This window comes from Prionailurus viverrinus, chromosome A2 (assembly GCF_022837055.1).
Source record: "Prionailurus viverrinus isolate Anna chromosome A2, UM_Priviv_1.0, whole genome shotgun sequence".
Lineage (NCBI taxonomy): Eukaryota > Metazoa > Chordata > Mammalia > Carnivora > Felidae > Prionailurus > Prionailurus viverrinus.
Window position 1 is genome coordinate 17013644 of NC_062562.1, and position 16662 is coordinate 17030305.

General features: G+C 60.8%; 2 protein-coding genes across 11 annotated transcripts in view; one reads left to right on the forward strand and one right to left on the reverse strand.

The window, feature by feature from the left end:
• Positions 1-16662, reverse strand: part of PLXNB1 (plexin B1) — a 34133-nt gene that overhangs the window by 10743 nt on the left and 6728 nt on the right. The window contains exons 1-20 of one of the 10 annotated variants that reach the window (XM_047846209.1): positions 15323-15341; positions 10613-10665; positions 8832-9944; positions 7855-8037; positions 7405-7533; positions 7200-7300; positions 6783-6915; positions 6345-6501; positions 5990-6098; positions 5805-5913; positions 4713-5393; positions 4410-4532; positions 4096-4218; positions 3700-3793; positions 3429-3601; positions 3116-3267; positions 1288-1393; positions 1008-1144; positions 541-717; positions 177-348 (exon numbers count right to left, since the gene is read on the reverse strand). In XM_047846209.1, coding sequence (XP_047702165.1) covers positions 177-348; positions 541-717; positions 1008-1144; positions 1288-1393; positions 3116-3267; positions 3429-3601; positions 3700-3793; positions 4096-4218; positions 4410-4532; positions 4713-5393; positions 5805-5913; positions 5990-6098; positions 6345-6501; positions 6783-6915; positions 7200-7300; positions 7405-7533; positions 7855-8037; positions 8832-9938 — 3966 coding nt within the window. In that variant the 5' untranslated portion in view covers positions 9939-9944; positions 10613-10665; positions 15323-15341. The other 9 variants (XM_047846174.1, XM_047846182.1, XM_047846217.1 and 6 more) reach the window with 9 other exon arrangements.
• Positions 11109-14749, forward strand: LOC125149398 (translation initiation factor IF-2-like). Its single transcript, XM_047828298.1, has 3 exons — positions 11109-11126; positions 11572-11669; positions 13903-14749. Exons 1-3 carry the CDS (start codon positions 11109-11111, stop codon positions 14747-14749), a joined length of 963 nt encoding a protein of 320 aa, XP_047684254.1.

Here is a 16662-nt window from a genome sequence, read left to right on the forward strand (position 1 = left end):
AGAGAGGAAAGACAGGGGAGGAGAGTTGAGGGCCATCCTCAGGAAGGGGGCCCAGCAAAGACAGGGCAATAGCCTCTTTGGTATCTGCCACCCACGGCTGTGCACGGGGTGGAGTGTGGAGTGATGAGGGCGATGGCTACTCTAGTGCAAGCAGGGGACGCCCGTGGGTGTCCTACATGATGGCCACCACAGGAAGCTCCAGGGGAGCACGCTGTTTCTGGGATCACGCGGCGTCTCCGCCCAAGCCCCTGGCCGGGCTGCGGTGCTCTCGGAGCCACAGTCACTCGGATTCTTGGTGTCTGTACCACATCCAAATTCTGGCCACGGACCCATATCTTCCGTCCTCCACTGCAACACAGACCGTGAACCACCCATGGCTTATGAGAACCGGGGCCAGCCCGGCCCAAAGCCCCTCGGCCCTCTCCCCAGCAGCAGCACGGGAGTCACGGCCTCCACAGAAAGCCCCGCAACCTCCCCACATACTAGAGCTGCAAAGACCTCCCTGCCGTATGCCATGAGGCCATGCCCTTGGCCCAGCACCTGAGGAAGCTCTTGGTGGGGCTGGCAGAGGTGACGTTGGGGTCTGATGTGTACTCAAACTGGCTGTGTCGAAGCCTCCGCTCAGCGGCCCCAAACCACACAGCCACAGGGAGCGTGGCAGGCGTGGGGTGGGGGCTGGTCTCACACTGCAGCTGCTCCGCCTGCTGCTCCAGCAGCCTGGGGAAGGGAGGGATGAGTGGAAGGCAGGCCAGGAAGGGGACAGGGATGATTTCCAGGACATGGGACCCCCTCAGGCCCCAGCTCACTTCCCTTCAGAGCTGACTGCAAGCTCCACACGTGACCCTGGAGGCCACAGTCCCCCGACAGCCCCAGCTGAGGGAGGGTCCGGCCGCTTTCTGATGGAGCAGACCTGGCCCTCTCCCCCTTTCTCCTCTCCCAGCATCCCACCCCTCTGTCTTCTCCCTACAGCACACGGATTTTTTGCAGAATGAGGAAGCAGCCCTCACAGATGGCAAGGCTGGTCTCCAACTACTACTCGGATGTCCTCCAGCCGCCCAGTCAGGAGCTTGGAGCCGCGCAGGGTAAGGCGGGTACCCCCCGCTCTGGGGCCTCGGGTTGGGAAGACGGAATGCACCTTCGGGTCCTGTAGGAAGGGGGATAGGGAAACATAGGCAGACATGAGGCCACAAACAGAGAAGCAGGGGGAGCCTGAGGAAGACAAGAAGGCCCCGGGTGAGAAGCCCCAGGAAGGCGAAACCAGACGGGCTGGCAGGGGAGCCACTTTACCTGGTAGGCAAAGTCGTGCTCTGAGACACCGTGTCCTCTTCCTGGCACCTCCACCGTCACAGCGCCAGCCACCTCCTCCCCGCTGGCCTCAGTGATACACACGAAGCTGTGGGCACAAGGCAGGCTGGGGTGCCGGGCCGCACCGAGGGCCCCTCAAACTGAGCTGGCTGCCCCACTAAATGAGGTGTTCTCCCTGCTCCCAAGATTGACAGAGATCCTCTTGCTTTGGGGGGAATTCCTGATGGCACACCAGGGGGCTTTGGCATCTGAGAGTTAATACGCATGGTTTCAATCATTCAAGTCCAACCCTAGGGCCCCCTGCCGAGAGGAATTCACCTCTCTGCGCGGCACAAATTTACAAGGAGCCCTCTGAGGCTGGCTATAGGGACGAGCACCAAACTGATGAGTGGCCTAACTAGCTGCCATCACCACGCACACCACACCACTTGCAAAGTGGTGGAAACTTGATTTCCTCGTGAAAAAAAAAAAAAGTCCCTGGAAGCTTCTAATCAGGTCTGGGGATAGATGGAAAGGGAAAGTGAGCAATCTAAGAAAATGTTGGTTCTCAGCCAGAAAACAGAGAAGCTTGGGACAAATTAATGTCCCCATGGTGAAGCTGGCAGTGGCTCGACTCCGTGACATTGTAACAGTTACCGCCAACACTTTGGAAAACAGAACAAGTGATATGTAAAGTACCCAGGAGAGACCTCGGCCAGAGAATATTTTAATCTCTTTATAAATCACTTCATAAGTTACTCTAGTCTCATGGTTCTAGAATCATTAACAGTCTAGACAGTCACCGAAAGTTCTTGGTCATAACACACAGGGGGAATACCACACGCTCTAGCAAAGTCTGGTTTAAAATACAGATCACGGGGCGCCTGGGTGGTGCAGTCGGTTAAGCGTCCGACTTCAGCCAGGTCACGATCTCGCAGTCCGTGAGTTCGAGCCCCGCATCAGGCTCTGGGCTGATGGCTCAGAGCCTGGAGCCTGTTTCCGATTCTGTGTCTCCCTCTCTCTCTGCCCCTCCCCCGTTCATGCTCTGTCTCTCTCTGTCCCAAAAATAAATAAACGTTGAAAAAAAAAATTTTTTTTTAATAAAATACAGATCACGGAGCCCCAGCACAGGCCTACAGAATCCAGATCTCTGAGGGTAGGCTTGAAGGACCCATTCTATGGTGGCTTTGGACAGGCTCTCCAGGTAACCCTGATATCAGCCAGGTCTGGGATTTGCTGATTGTGGATATCTCCTTGGCAATGTCCTGGGTGGGCACCGTTGGACCCTGCTACTGCCAGCCAGGCTACCATGACCCAGAACCTTTATCAGCTACAGTCCCTGGGAAGGCAACCGGGGTCCCAGGGACTAGGCAAGGAGTCTGGCACTCAGCAGACGGGCCACAAGTCTGTGCCCGGAAAAGCCCTCCAGGGGCAGTGCTTGGGGAAGAAAGGACAGCTCGTGGAAACCCAGCCCCTGAGCACAACCATCTGGGATCTGAGAACCTTGCTGCCACAACTACAACCATGCTCACTCAGAACACCAAGTGAGAACATGTAGATGGGGCCACCTGTTGGTTCTAGGCAATGATTGGGCCCAGGCCCAGCAATGATCCCCAGCAGTCCAGGCCAGGAACATGCAAGTCCGTGCACAAAGCCGAAGTGGGTGCTCCAGGGCCTCAAATGGCAACCTTAGCTCTGAGACATTGTGACCAGAAACAAGCAAACGGGGAGAGGAAAAGGCAGAAGAGTAGTAGATGGGCAGCCATGAGCAGGAAAGCCAACCGGGGAGCCCATGAAGGGTGCCGAACTCCTGTCAGTCCAGCCAACTCACCTACTGGAGACCTCGTACTCCTGAGCATCCACAGCACAGGGTACTCCAGCCACCCTGACTGTGTCCTGTACGTCCTGCACATGTTGGCCCAGGTTGGAGCCCCTGATGGTAACACGGGTGCCTCCGTCTACAGGCCCAGTCAGCGGCTCCACCTGTTCCAAGACACGGACTGCTCACTTCCACCACCAGTCAACCCTCGGCAGCCTGGAAAGGCAGTCCCAGACTCCCACCTTCGGGACCCCTGGGCCCACAGCACCCCACTCTCCCTCTAAAGGCAGTGGTGAAGAAGGGACATGCCAGCATTTCAACACACCGAGTAGATGAGGGGTGCGGGGCACCGTGTGGCCACAGCTTCAGTCTCGCCACAAGCCTCCTGGGCCACACAACGTGGATGCTCTCCCTTGCACCACACACAGCCATATTGGGGCATGGCAGTTTGGCAGCGGCTACAGTCCCCGTGTCCCACGGAGCAGTCATACAGCACCACTGGTTGGGGGGGGGGGGGGGGCGGGAGGGGGGCAGAGACAAATGTGAGAGGCAGGCCTGGAAGAGCCCCGTGGCCCCAGAGGCCCCAGCTAGCTCACCATGCAACCCATCAGCACTGTCCACACGCAGACGGCCAGCCCGACGCAGAAACAGCCCCACACGGAGCTCTGGCTGCAGAGCCTCATAGCTGAGCTGGAGAAATGGGAGTGGGGTCAGAGTCTGGGCCTGGGGGAGGCATCAGGCCTGGGGGGCGGTGGTGGTCAGAGAAAGGACCAAATGACTAGTTGTGGGAGCACGAGGTCAGAGGTCAGAACTGGGGGACAGGGACCCCGTGAGGCCACAGGGTCAGGGGTCAGAGCCGGGGTACTCAGACTCCCTCGAGGTCACAGGGTTATATGTGGGGCTGGGATGATGAATGTGGTGTGGCCAGCTGAGGTTGGTAGCCAGCCTGTGGCCGGCACACCCTTGCCCACCCAGGCACTCGTGACCCACACCTGGTTCTGCCGGCACGTAATGTGGCATTGAGTCTCTGGAGGTGGCTCGCACTCGACCCGGGCCTGAACTACCACTTCACGGCCCTCCAGCTCCATCACACACTCATGGTCTCCTGGGCTGTCCTGGGGGCAGAGGACACAGCTGCTGAGGCAGCTTTAGGAGCTGGCCCCAGTGAGTCCCGCAGGGCCGCTAGCAGAGCCCCAGGGTCAGGGCCGAGATGTGGGACCAGGCGCTCTTCCTGCTCTCCAGGGCTCAGGTATAGTTGTCAACAACCAAGGAGGCCGCCAATATGCCTGCAACCGGACACGCTCACCTGGAAGAGGCGCAGGTTCCTGCCCAGCAGCCGGACTTCTCGCTCCACGTGGACTGGCATCAGCGTGGAGCCCTGAACACTCTCGACACAAGGGCAGGAGCTTGCCCCCCAGTTCACCTCCTCCTGGAGACACCAAGAGCAAGGCAGTCTATGGAGCCCACCCCATCACCTCGGTCGTTTCCCTGCGCACAACTCAGGGCCCAGGCCGGCGTGGAGCTGCAGACCCCACCCTGCCCCTCGACCCCTCCTGAGTCTGCCCCGCATCCCCTCCCCTGGAGGCCTCCTTCCTGGGCTGGGCCTCACCAGCTCCCAGAGCCCGGGGGTGTCGTATTGGTAGTCCAGGCTGGACAGGAGGATGAGGGGGGCGGGAGGGCCCTCGTGCTCAGCCGAGTCTCCATCACCTGAGAGGAGGGTGGAAGTGGAGAAGGCGGGTGTGTCACCCCCCGTCCACTCGTCCGCCTCAGGCAGCTCTCCGCCTTCTCTCATGAGCCAGTCCAGAGCGGGCTTCGTGGAGCCAGCGGCCCCTGGGAAAGTGGTGGCGGGAGCAGTGCCGGGGGGCTGGTCCAAGAGTGCCACGGAGGGGTCGGCCTCGGGGCCGGGGTCTGCAGGGGCAGGGGGCAGTGCCGCTGCATCTGAGGGCGATGGGTGGGAGGCCAAGAGGTCCTCGGGTGTGGCCGTGGGTCCGAAGTCAGTGGGGGCGGGGACAGCGGTTCCACGTCTGTTGGGGGGGTCGGGAGGGGGAGGTTCCTCATGGAGAGGTGACTCTGTGGAGGCTGAGGCAGGTATGGGGCCAGGACCCGCCCCCGGCCCCCAGGGGCTGAGCAGGGTAGGGCGATCCCCAGGTGGGACATCCGAGGCTGTGGAGGGGGCACCAGGCTCCACGGGAAGGGTGTCAGGAGCAGGGGTGACTGGGGTCTGGGGGGCTTCAGGTGGGAAGGGGGTGGGTACATCTCTTGCGGGAGGGGCTGGGGAGAGAAGCGGGCTCTGAAGGGGGAAGCAGAGAAAGACAGGAGGGGCCACTCAGCAGGCAGGCGCGGGAGCAGGTGGCAGGCAGGCAAAGGGTGTGTTAAGAGGAAAGGAGACCAAGGAAAAGAGAAACAAAAACAGCCCATTAATTCTCCAAAGGAGGGCGGGGAGGGCAGGCTCCAGGGGCATCTGTGTTGAGGCGGGACCTGAGGCCCAGACCTCCCCTGCCGCTCAGCTACAAAGGTCCTCTCCCCGAAACAGGCGGGACACCAGCAGCTGTTCTCCAGTGAGTCCGTCACACACAGCAGCTCGGGTGCTCACAACAGAGCCTCACATGGGCAGGCAGGCACACAGACCCCGGGCCATCAGAGAAACCCTCACAAAGGGAACCCCAAACCCCTGTGGGGCCCAGCTGGGGGTCCCGCTCACCTGCTGACTAACCACCATGGGCCCAGCGTCACATGAGGCCTTGTGCGTGCACAGCTGCTGCCAGACACACCAGTTACACCCCCAGCGGCTGCTCACGCAGGCCTGGCACCTGCACAGAGCACAGCCATGGGGCAGAGGTCGCCACGGGGCAGCCTGGGCGCTGGGGGTGTCGGGGAGGAACTCACTGTGCAGACGGGCGGAGCTCAGAGACTGCTGCACAGTCATAGATGGAGAGTGAAGCTTTGGCAATCACCACAGCGCCAAACCTGAGCTCCACGCTCACTGACACGTGGTCTGCAGGGTGGGAGAGAGGGCCCAGGCTGAGGAGTGGGGTTAGCACCCGGGATCTGGGGAACACCCGGGATCTGCCCACAAAACGGGCACTTTAGGGGACTGAGGACTAGCCAGGGGGCCCAGAGAAAAGTGCTCTTTCAGGGATCCCCACTCGGAATCACACGTCACCCCAACCACACCCCCTGGAGCAAGATGGGAGGAGGGTGGGGCTCCCAGGCCCCAGGGCTGGCCCCTTCTCTCACCCACCGGCTCCTCTTGGCAGTGCTGGGGCCTCGCTAGGGTCCGGGGAAGGGCACATCACACCAGAACTGGTCAGCAGGGCAGGAGTCTGGTGATCCCCAAACTGGCAGGAATACGTCTCCCCTGGCCACAGGGGTGGCAGGTCAGGCACTGACAGGAAAACCTGGACAGAGAGGCCAGGACATGCTGCTGGAGCCACCGGGCAGCAGACCAGGGCTTGTGTTTCCAGAGCACCCAATGTGAGGGGGCACAGTGGCCACCAGCCCTCAAGCCTTCACAAATGCCCTCTAGCCTGGATTAGAAGCAGACAGAGAAAGCAAGGCCCCAAGACAAGCAACTTGTATAGGGCCACGTGGTATTTAGAGCATCTGACATTAAAATGCAAGGTCCTGACCCATCACCAGAGTCCTCCCCATGAGACATGTGCCTGCCCTGCTCATTCACCTCCTTCCGCTCCTCTCGGCTGATGTTGGCAGGACTCATAGCTGCCACTTGCAGACAGCCCAGCTCAGGCTGGAAGCTCCACAGCCACCGCTCTGGGCCCTGTCCCCGTGAGCACTCGGAATGGCGATTGCACCTGCAGGAGAATGACCAGGATGTACCTTCACGGAGCAGGGACACCTCCAATACTGGGGACCTGGGCGGGATCCTCAGGTGGGCCATGACACTAGGCTACGTCTGCCCTGGCAAGGCACTGATGCCCAGGATGGAGAATGGAGGTAGGGGATTGGGGCATCCAGGGGTCGTGGGCTGCAAGTCAAGGGCCAAGGACCAGGAATACTGGACAGGGCCATTATACAGGACCAGGGAGGGCAGGAGGTGGGGGTTGGGGAATGGGTCAGGAGTCGGTGGAGCACTGACCTGCCAAGGAGCACACACCATCCACAGTATGGGTCCTTGTGAGCGAGACAAGAGGCACAGTCCAGGTGCTGAGCACAAGAAGCCACAGGAACCTTGAGAAGCTGTGACAGCAATCCAAACACCAGTGACTCCTCCACATATGGGTCCCTGGCCCTGCCCAAGGCCCCTCCCAGCAGCCAGATCCCAGCTCTCGCCTGGCACTCACTGTGCTCTGGGTCATGACATACAGGTGCTCGAAGGCCCCATCAAAGGTGAGGTCTCTGCTCACCGCAGACCCCTGCTGGATGTTCTGTGTGGAGTATGGGTGGCCATCACTCCCTGGGCCCAAGTAGACCTGAGATCAGAGACCACAAGTTCTGGGACCCAAGTCCACGGCCATAGGCCCAAGGCCCTCTCTTCTTCCCACAATGAAGCAATCTACAAGCAGAATTTTCTGCTAGTACAAGTCATCCCACCCAGCCCTTGGGCAGGGGGTGGGGGAGATCACAGGTAAATACCATCCAGCCCTGGGAAGAGAAGCTTAAGTCATCTCTCCCAGCCTTAGGGCCAGGGGTGTGTCCCACGGGTCACAGGCATAGCTCCTCCCAGGCTGGGTCACCAGCAACCTATTCCCTCTAGACCCTGGGGCAGGGCCCGGTACTTCCTGTGGACCCACCCTGTGTAGGTGCCCTTGACTGTCACCCAGGAAAGCAATGGTGTGTCCATCCTCCATGGTGACTGCCACAGCTGTTAGCTGAATCCCTGGCCACTCCAGAACGGGCGTGGCTTCCAGGGGGACACGGCTGGCCATGGGGCTGGGCGTGTGGTCTGAGCCACAGGGATAAGCATCCAGGGTATCCTATAGGCAGCAAGAAGCACCAGTAAGGCCCTCCCTGGACATCCCCATCCCCTGGCCCAGCCAGCTTTTGCTGAATGACTCTCTTCTCTGGACGACCTTATTCCGTCACCCCTCCCTTAAGGAGCCCCTGGACAGCCTCATCCCCACCCCTAGAGTCTCTGCCAGCCCTCCCTGATGTTGCCCACAGCTGCATCCTTAGTGGGGCCTCAGCTGCTTATCTCCAGCAGCCCCTTACCCCGCCCTTGATCCCCACCTATCTGGGGCTCCACCTTCCCACACCCTTGGCCTTCCCCCAGGGCACGCACTCAGCCTTCCCCTGGACCACTTGCCCAAAGCCTCTCAAAGCTTGCGTCTTCATGTCCAGGTCCACTCCCCTGGGTCCCTGCCACCTCTCCCTCACTCGGTCCCCCTAGCTGTGGTTTCTCCCCTGTGTTATCTATCCAGAGACTAGAGCCAAACAAGCCTCAACCTCACCTGCCTCTCTTGCTCAATAACGTAAAACAACAGGGCCCATCTTCCCACATTCTAGGTCCCTGCCCCATACCCTAGGACCCCAAACACCTTCAGTCCGCCTACACGAATACCACCTCTGCAGCAAGCAGTCCAAGCCCCACTCTGAATGTCCCTCTGCCCCCTGAGTGCCACGATTTTCGTAAGGCATCTCCATCACCCAGACACAAAGGAAGAACATAACATCCATTGACCTGATCAGCCCCCACACCACCAGCTTCTCTTTGGACTCCTCGGGCAGCTGCCTGGCCATGAATGCCAGACAGGGACGAGCTGGGACTCACCACAGGCAACTGTGCACAGTCAGAATTGACGTCATACTCGATGTAGGCCACCTCCACCCCATCCGTGGCGCGGCCCTCCCTAGTGTAGCAGGCATCTCGAGTGCGGTTAGCAAGGCGGTCCACCTCGTCCAGGGGGAAGGCGCAGAGGGCAGAGGCTCCAGATGCTCCAGCAGCTGCTGACGGAGGCCGGCCCACAGTGGGGGGAGCGGCCGAGGAGAAGGCAGCAAAGAGTACCTCCCCCTGGGTCACCTCCAGGGATGTGGCCACAGCTGCAGCCTGGATCAGCCCATAGCGGCTACCCTGGCAGGCCAGAGGCAACTCCACATAGGAATAGTAGTGCTGGTCCCGGAGGCACACTCGGGACACATAGGCACGAAAGGCTCTAGACTGAGCCTGCAGGTCCCGCCGCAGGAACAGGAAGTAGGCACTGGCCCCACGTGCAAAGGCGCTCACAAAGTGGTGGCTATACTCGGAGAGGCGGCCCACGGCCAACTTGGCCGTCTCTTCATAGGAGAAGGCAGTTTGAGGGTCCAGTGGCCACAAGGTCCGGGTTGTGATGGGAGGGATGCCACCCCCCACGCCCCTGCTGGTGTATCCCCTCCCCACAAATAGGAGAGGCTCCCCAGTCAAGCCCTGGGCCACCAGTCCCACCGTACTGACTGCAGGGTCATTAGCGGCCACATACTGGGTGTCCCCAGGCCGCTCAGGCCGCAGCAGTAGTCGTTCAAGTTGGCCCAGATGCCGCAGCTCACAGACCCCCTGGTGCACACTCCCACACACCACTAGGGCCCCTGGGCTCACCAGGAGCAGCTGGTTCAGGTTGTTGGTAGGCTGGGCCTGAGGGCACTCATCAGGCATCACAGGTGGCAGGCAGTCCCTGCTATCTAGCACAGGGCCAGTGGGCACCGTAGCCTCCAGCTGCAGCTCAGGGCTCAGCTGGAACAGGAAGTTGGTGGCCCCCAGGTAGAGGGTACCTGAGGTGGGATCCCGTGCCAGATGCTGCAGATGCGTGCCATTGGGAGTGAAAGCAGCTGGTGGAGGGGGCTGGAGCGTGAGGACCCACCCAGCCCAGAGCGCCTGGAGAAGAGCTGGGCCGAGGGCAGGCATGGTCACCTGGCAAGGAGAGAGATGGAGTGCTGAGGGGCTACTGTGGGAGGTAAGCCTGTGACATTGCCAAGATGCCCCTCCTAACCGGGGGAGTGACCAGAGGAGGCCTAGGCTTAGACAGCACTGTGGTCCAGGATGACCCCAGGATTGCACACTAGCAAGGGGTCAGGAGATCTTTCCTGGAAACTTCAACACTGTCCATTTCCTGCAAGCACTATTCTCTCAGGAGACCTCCATCCTACCCCACCCCCACTTCTCCCTGCACTGCCCTGTGTCACCACAGGGTCCGAGGGTAAGGGGCTAGAGGGGTAGAGATGTGAGAAACATCCCATCCCCAGGGACCAGGGCCTGGAGAGGCAGGAGAGCAGGTGATGGGAAAGAGGGGCCCAGAACCCCGAGGAGGGAGAGGACCCCTCTGCACAGATGTCAGCTGCCTGCAGGGGGAAAGAGGGAGGGCAAGGTCCCATGGGCCATCTGCACATTAGAGCAGAGCAAGAATTGGATGAAGGGCTGTTCAGGCCAGGAATCCAGAAGGAATCCACAAAACCAAGGAAGAGATGAGGGAGACTGAGGCTGTCAGGACTGGGACCTAAATGACTGGATGCCACCTTGGAGAGCCCTAAGAAGCAGGAGTCACACTTCTCCCAGGTGCCTAGGTGTGAGGTCAGGCTCACCTGGCAGGGCCGGCTGGATCAGGAGACAACAGCATGACCTGTGTGGGAGTCACCTAGCCAGGGAGATAGCAGAGCATGAAGCTGGGGGCTGGGCTGCAGGCATGTGGGAGCCCGGGCTCCCCTTCCCGCTGCCCAGCCTGCCAATGGAACTGGGCCCAGCCTGGCCTTCGGCCACCAAACACATTCCACAGGGGACGCCTCCTCAGAGCCCACACAGGGAGGGGGAGGGCAGCGGAACCAGGCACCCTCAGGGCCTGGGAAAGGGCAACTAGGAAGGAGCCCCATGGCAGGCGGGGCCCAGCCAGGCCCCCAGCATGGCCCTGTCCTCTGCAGCCCCTTCTCCCTTCGTAGCTACTGTCTCTTTCTCACCCTCTGCCCAAACTCTGTCCTCTTAGGGCACCCCGCTATACACCCTCCACACAGGCCACGAGCTGTCTAGCCCAAACTGCCACTGGCACAGACACGGACACAGGCTTGCACACACCAAGAAGCAGACATGCCGCCGGCCCTGCAGGTGCACACCCATACACAAGCACACGGGCACTTGCACATGTGCAGATACATGCAGATATGGCGTGTCCACGTCACACAGACACACATAGGAACACAACCCACGTACCACACACTTAAACACTCGCACAAAGACACAGCCTCTTTACACGCAGGAACACACACGTACAAATAGGCATTCCGCGCAAGGGCATGTCACACCCCCCAGCAAAGACATATACGCCACCACCCACATTCAGATACCCACGCATACAGATTCGTGCACACTTCCCTGCTTGAGCCCTAAGTCCTACAAGGGTGTGGAAGCCAGGGCATCTCTTGCTATTATTTCTCCTCCTGCAGGTCAGAGCAGAGCCAGGGCCCAGGGTTGGAGGAGGGTTGTCCCAGAGGAAGTCACCATGTCTATCCCCAGGACCTCCTCAGACCCCGGGTGCCTGTTCTCCTCACAGATCCCTCCTTGTGGGCCCCAGCTAAGGCCTGCTGAAGCAGAAAACCATGGTAACACCATCTTCCCCAGCCCCGGGTGGTCCCCAGCCAGGAGCACCAGGTTGGGGAAGTGCTGCTCCCAGGCCAGGCCGGGAGATATTTCCCCTACTCGCCTCTGCCCAGGCCACGTTGCCCAGCCCCTCCCACCACCCAGAGGCCAGTCTGCCTGAGGGAGAGCTTCCCTCAGCTAGGGTCGGCTCCTCCCCGCCAAGGCCCCACCAAGGTGCTGCTGAGACTGTCCCGGAGTGAGTGGACTGGGCATAAGTTTCGGAGGAGGGTCCGGCCGCCTGGTGGGAGCAGGGGAGCCATGGCCACAGCCCAGCTGGGCACTGCTCCCAAAATAGCTTGGGGGTTTCCATTTTTAGTGTGAGGAGAACAGGGCAGCTCTATGGGAGCAGGAACAAGGCCGCCTCTGTTTGCTACCCGAGGGGGTGGGGGAAAGGGGATAGCAGGGAGAGTCGTGAACTCAGGACTATGGCAAGGCCAGGCTTCCCAGGAGCCCCCCACCTTGTTTCCAAGGGGTCGGGGAAGAAAGTTTCTTCCTCTGGGAAGACAGGGTCTGTCTGAGGATGGGCAGAGGCTACCTCCTGCACTCCCTCCGGTAGCCTCCTGCCCAGGGATGTGCCTGGGGCAAAGGGTCCATAGTTAGACCAAGAGTCACTCTGTCATTGGCTTACAAACATTTGCTCAGAGCCTACTGCATGCCAAAGCTTTCCAACCCTCAAGGGGCAGCAACCAAGACACTCCCCAAATGTAAAGTCACAACTGGGTCAAGTGGCCCACAGGAGGATGGGAGGGATCAGAAGAGCTCCTGGCCAGGCCACATAGGAGGCTGAAGGCTGACCCACTCTGGGAAGAGTGATGGACTCTTTCAATCACTGAAGCAGGACCCTCACCCTTCCCCACATACCGCAGGTGGGGGAGGAGGGAAAGGGGGGTGGTGACATCTCGAGGCACTGGAATTCACCTAACCCCTGCCACTGGCCAGAGCAGCCCCCAGCCCCTAAAGGCCACCCCTCCTACCTCACAGGATCTTCAAGCAGAATCAGAACACATCTCTCCCCTGTCTTTGGGGCAGCCCAAGGCCTCAAGAATAAAGGTCAAACCCCTCCAGTCCACGCCCTCTTCCATCCAATCTATGCCAGGGCTCCCCCACACATGCTGTTAGCTCCTGCTGGCCTAACTGTGGGCTGTTTCACACTCCTCCCTGCTTGGAATGCCCACTCCCTTTCTATCTAGTTAACTCTGACTCCCAACCATCTCCCAGGAGAGCTTTCCATGTCCCCCCAGGCTCCTGAGGAGTCCACCCTGTGTGGAGGATGGAATGGGCATATCCCAGCTACCACTCTAGTGTGTACTGCGGCTCTGGCTTGGGCTGAGCCTCAGATTTCCCATTTGCAGAATGGGAAGCAAGACTGCTCTGACCATTAAACATGAAATGTGTGTGCCTGGCATTAGTGGCACCAACCAAAGACACTTTTCTCTCTGTTCCACTCTCCCAACTCTAGACTTAAAGCTCCTTGCAGGCAGGAGCCCCAGCAACTAAGACAGATATTAGCACAAAGCAGGTGTTCCTCACATGTTGAAAGAACCCCCATTTCACAGCCAAGGAAATCCACTCAGAAGGGGAGATACGGGACCCACACCCTGTTCCAGCCACTTGGCCTCTCAAAGGACAAGGTGTCAGGCCCACTTTATTAATAACCAAGCCAGAGCAGACTGAAAAGGCTGGTTTGGAGCCAGGCCTCGTGTCCTCAACTTACAGGATCACGAGATCTCAGGCCCCATTCGAACTCATAGGCAAAGCCTAACTCTGCTTATACCCAGGTCCCAGGCCTGCCTTGAGGTCTCTTCTGGGCTCATCTTTCTTTAGACCTCTTCAGCAGAGCCCTCAGCTGCCTAACTTCTATCTGCAAAGAGAAAGCAGCTCTGGGGCCCTCCTGGGGCTGTCCTCACCAACCAAAGGGGCTAACAAACTCTGCCCTTCCACACCTGAAGGGGTGGTACCCCAGCCCTCATTTAAGGGGATCAATGGGAAACTGGACTTTCCCTCCCCTTCTCCTGCTTAGCTCCCAGGGTCCACCCGGGAGAAGAGATTCACCAGCAGCACTGTAATGCACATTGCTCGCCCTGTTTTCTGTGTTTCGAGGTGGGGTGGAGGGGCCCACCATTTACGCAACACCCGCGCGGACTCAGGAGCGCTCGTCAATCACCCACTGCCTGGGTCGTGTAGGGAGGTGGGGGGTCTCCCTCTGGGGATGCCTGGCACAAGGCTCACAGTCCGCCTTTGTCAGTTGCGCTGAGCGCAGCCTGGAAGGGCTGTTACTACAGAGGGCAAGCCTAGACCTCCCCATCGGCTCTTCTTCGACCTTCCTCCCTCCTCCCTCGGCCGCGGGGCAAGGACCCCACCAGTGGTCCTGGGAGGGCGGGGAAGAGGCCGGCCGTCCCGGCTGTGGCAGCGGCGGCGGCGAGGAGGGGGCGCGGAGGAGCAGCTCCACCTCCTCTGTCTCCCAATCGCGTTACAGGCGGAGCCGCCAGAGTTTCCCTCAGTGCGGAGAAGTGTGGTCCCAACTCTCAGGACCGAAGCTGCCCACCACTCAACCGGGCTGCCCCTGCCTGGCGGCATCGGGCCCCGGGCCCCTCCGGCCCCTCCCCCCCCGGGGCCTCACCGCCACCCCCGGGCCCCCGCCCCGGGCCCCGGACTCACCACCCGGCCGGGCCCCGCGGGAGGAGCGCGCCGAGGCGGGCGCCGGCCGCTGCGGGCTCGGTATCTGCGCGCGGCGGCCTCGCTGCCCCCCGCCCCCCGGAGGTGGCTCCGGCGGCGCCGCAGCTGTTACCCGGAGACCAAGGGGCGGAAAAGCGCGCCCGCTGCCCGCCCCTCCCGCCGCGGCGCTGCCACCGCCGGGAACAAAGGAGACAAAGCCGCGTCGGCCGGGCCGGGCTTCGCTCCTTCCCCCCGCGCCCGCCGGGCCGCCCTCCCCCCGCCCGCCGCCCAGGCCAGGCCGGAAGCAGCCGGGAGAGCCGGGCGCGCGGCCCCGAGCCGCCCGGGACCCCGCATTCCAGCCCTGCGGGCTCTGCACTTGCCGAGGGCGGGGGACTCGACCCCTCCCTGTGGGGGCGCTGGCTGCTGGGCGGCGGTAGCCACGGCAACGCGGGTCGCGCGGCCAGGCGAGCTGAGGGCGAGGAGCAGAGCCCAGAGCTCTGGCTGCCCGACCCCACCCCATCCCGCCCCTGCCGGGCCATACCTGCGCGCTGCGCAGGAACCGGAATCAAGAGTCCTCCCGGGATGGGCGGGGCCGGGGGGGGTGGGTGCGCTTGGCGCCCACAGGTGTTGCAGGTACAGCGTCCGGCCTCTTCCTGCCCACCGGCGACGGTTGGGACCTGCACCCCACACCAGCCCCGTCAGCTCGCCAGCCACCACCCCTGCTCCGCAGCGTCCCGCACTCTCTTCTTCCTTTCCTGTGGTCGTCCTCCAACTTTCTTTACCTGAATTCCTCGGCGCCTGGTTTCTCACCCCGGTACCAGGTCCTGCCTACCGCCCCTACTCCCAGGACTCCCTAACAGCCACCCTCTCCTTCCGGCCCCCACCTCTGGCTGCGCCAGAGGAGCATAGGCTTTGGGGTTGGGCCTGGGTTTGTGCCACCACTAAGCCAAGCAACCTGAGCCCCCCATACCCCTGCACCCCCCCCCCCCCCCACACGCCTGTTTGCTCACCGGCAAGTGGAGGTGATACCACACCTACCAGGCTGTTACAGGAGGGCACAGCGGCTGCAAAGTACACAAGCAAGGGTGCATTTCCTTCTTTTCCTCCTGGGCCTCTACCTGGACCCACCCTATGCTGAGAAGCCTTGGGCAAGTCTGGACTCCCTCACTGGCAAATACCTGGGCCTTTCTAGGGAGAAACCGCTGGGCAGGGGCCCAGTTGTGCCCTCTGCCGGGCCCTTCACACACACCCTGGCCTGCCTACTGCAAACTCAGAGGAGACAGGACACGGCCCATGCTGTTAGGACTTTGGCTCAAGGCCATTGGGATAGCCTCCTGGGAGGCAAAATTTGTCACACACACACACACACACACACACACACACACACATACACACACACCCCACTCTGGAAGCCCCCAGGGCCTCCAAAGGCTAGGGAGAGCCTCAACCAGAAGGTTCAGGTCATCCACACTGGCTAGTGTCCAAAGAGCCAACACCACAGACACACTCTTGCCATCTGCCACCCCTCAAGATCTGCCTTCATTCTCATCTACCCAACTCTGCCTTCCAACTTCTCTCACCAGCTTCTCCGATCACTCCCTTTCTTCCATCCCCTCTCCCAGCACCTGGGGCCGTGCACCAGAATGGCACCCCCCCCCCCCCCCGAGTTCCTTTATCCCTGGCCTCCAGCATCACAGACCCCAGGCCCTCCATTTCATTCTCTAACCTATGCCCCACCACTCCTCCACATCCATCACCACCTCAGCCCCTTGGCTAAGGTGCTGAAAGCCCATGGCTTTCCTGCCTGTGCAGCCTATGGGGGACCCTTGCCACATACCTGGAATCCTCCCCTCCTCAATTCCATTCACTCAAGTGCACACTCTTTAGGACCTACCTCACCCCAAAGGTGGACACAGGACTTCCAAACCCCATAGCACCCCTCATCTGTACACAGATATGGTACCTCCTACCCCCCATCAGGAGGGTGAACATCCCATGCACAGAGGTCGTTTCATCTCATGCCATCCTGAGGAACCATTACACAAAGGAAACAATGTCAAGAATGGAGTGACCAAATGACCAAAGGACCAGGCACTTGAGGTTCACAGAACCCATGGGGCCACCCAGGTCATACTCACTGCCCAAACCTGAGCACGGGCTCCAAGTACAGAGGGTACCTCCTGGGAAACCCTACTGGTTCCACAGGCCCCTGCTGAGAGGAGGCTCCACACAGGCCCAAGCAAACCCCAGCCCACAGAAGCCCTTCCCCACAAACCCTGTATACCTCCATGTGTTCAGAAAGGAGTGGCTTTTCCAGACCTGTGGGAGTACAGAGTGCCTCCCCACTCTT

Bases quoted from the DNA above. Each gene is read 5' to 3' on its own strand.
- LOC125149398 (XM_047828298.1), top strand. The intron at 11,670-13,902 runs GTTGGGGAAGTG...CGCCTTTGTCAG, and splicing joins TCCCCAGCCAGGAGCACCAG to TTGCGCTGAGCGCAGCCTGG.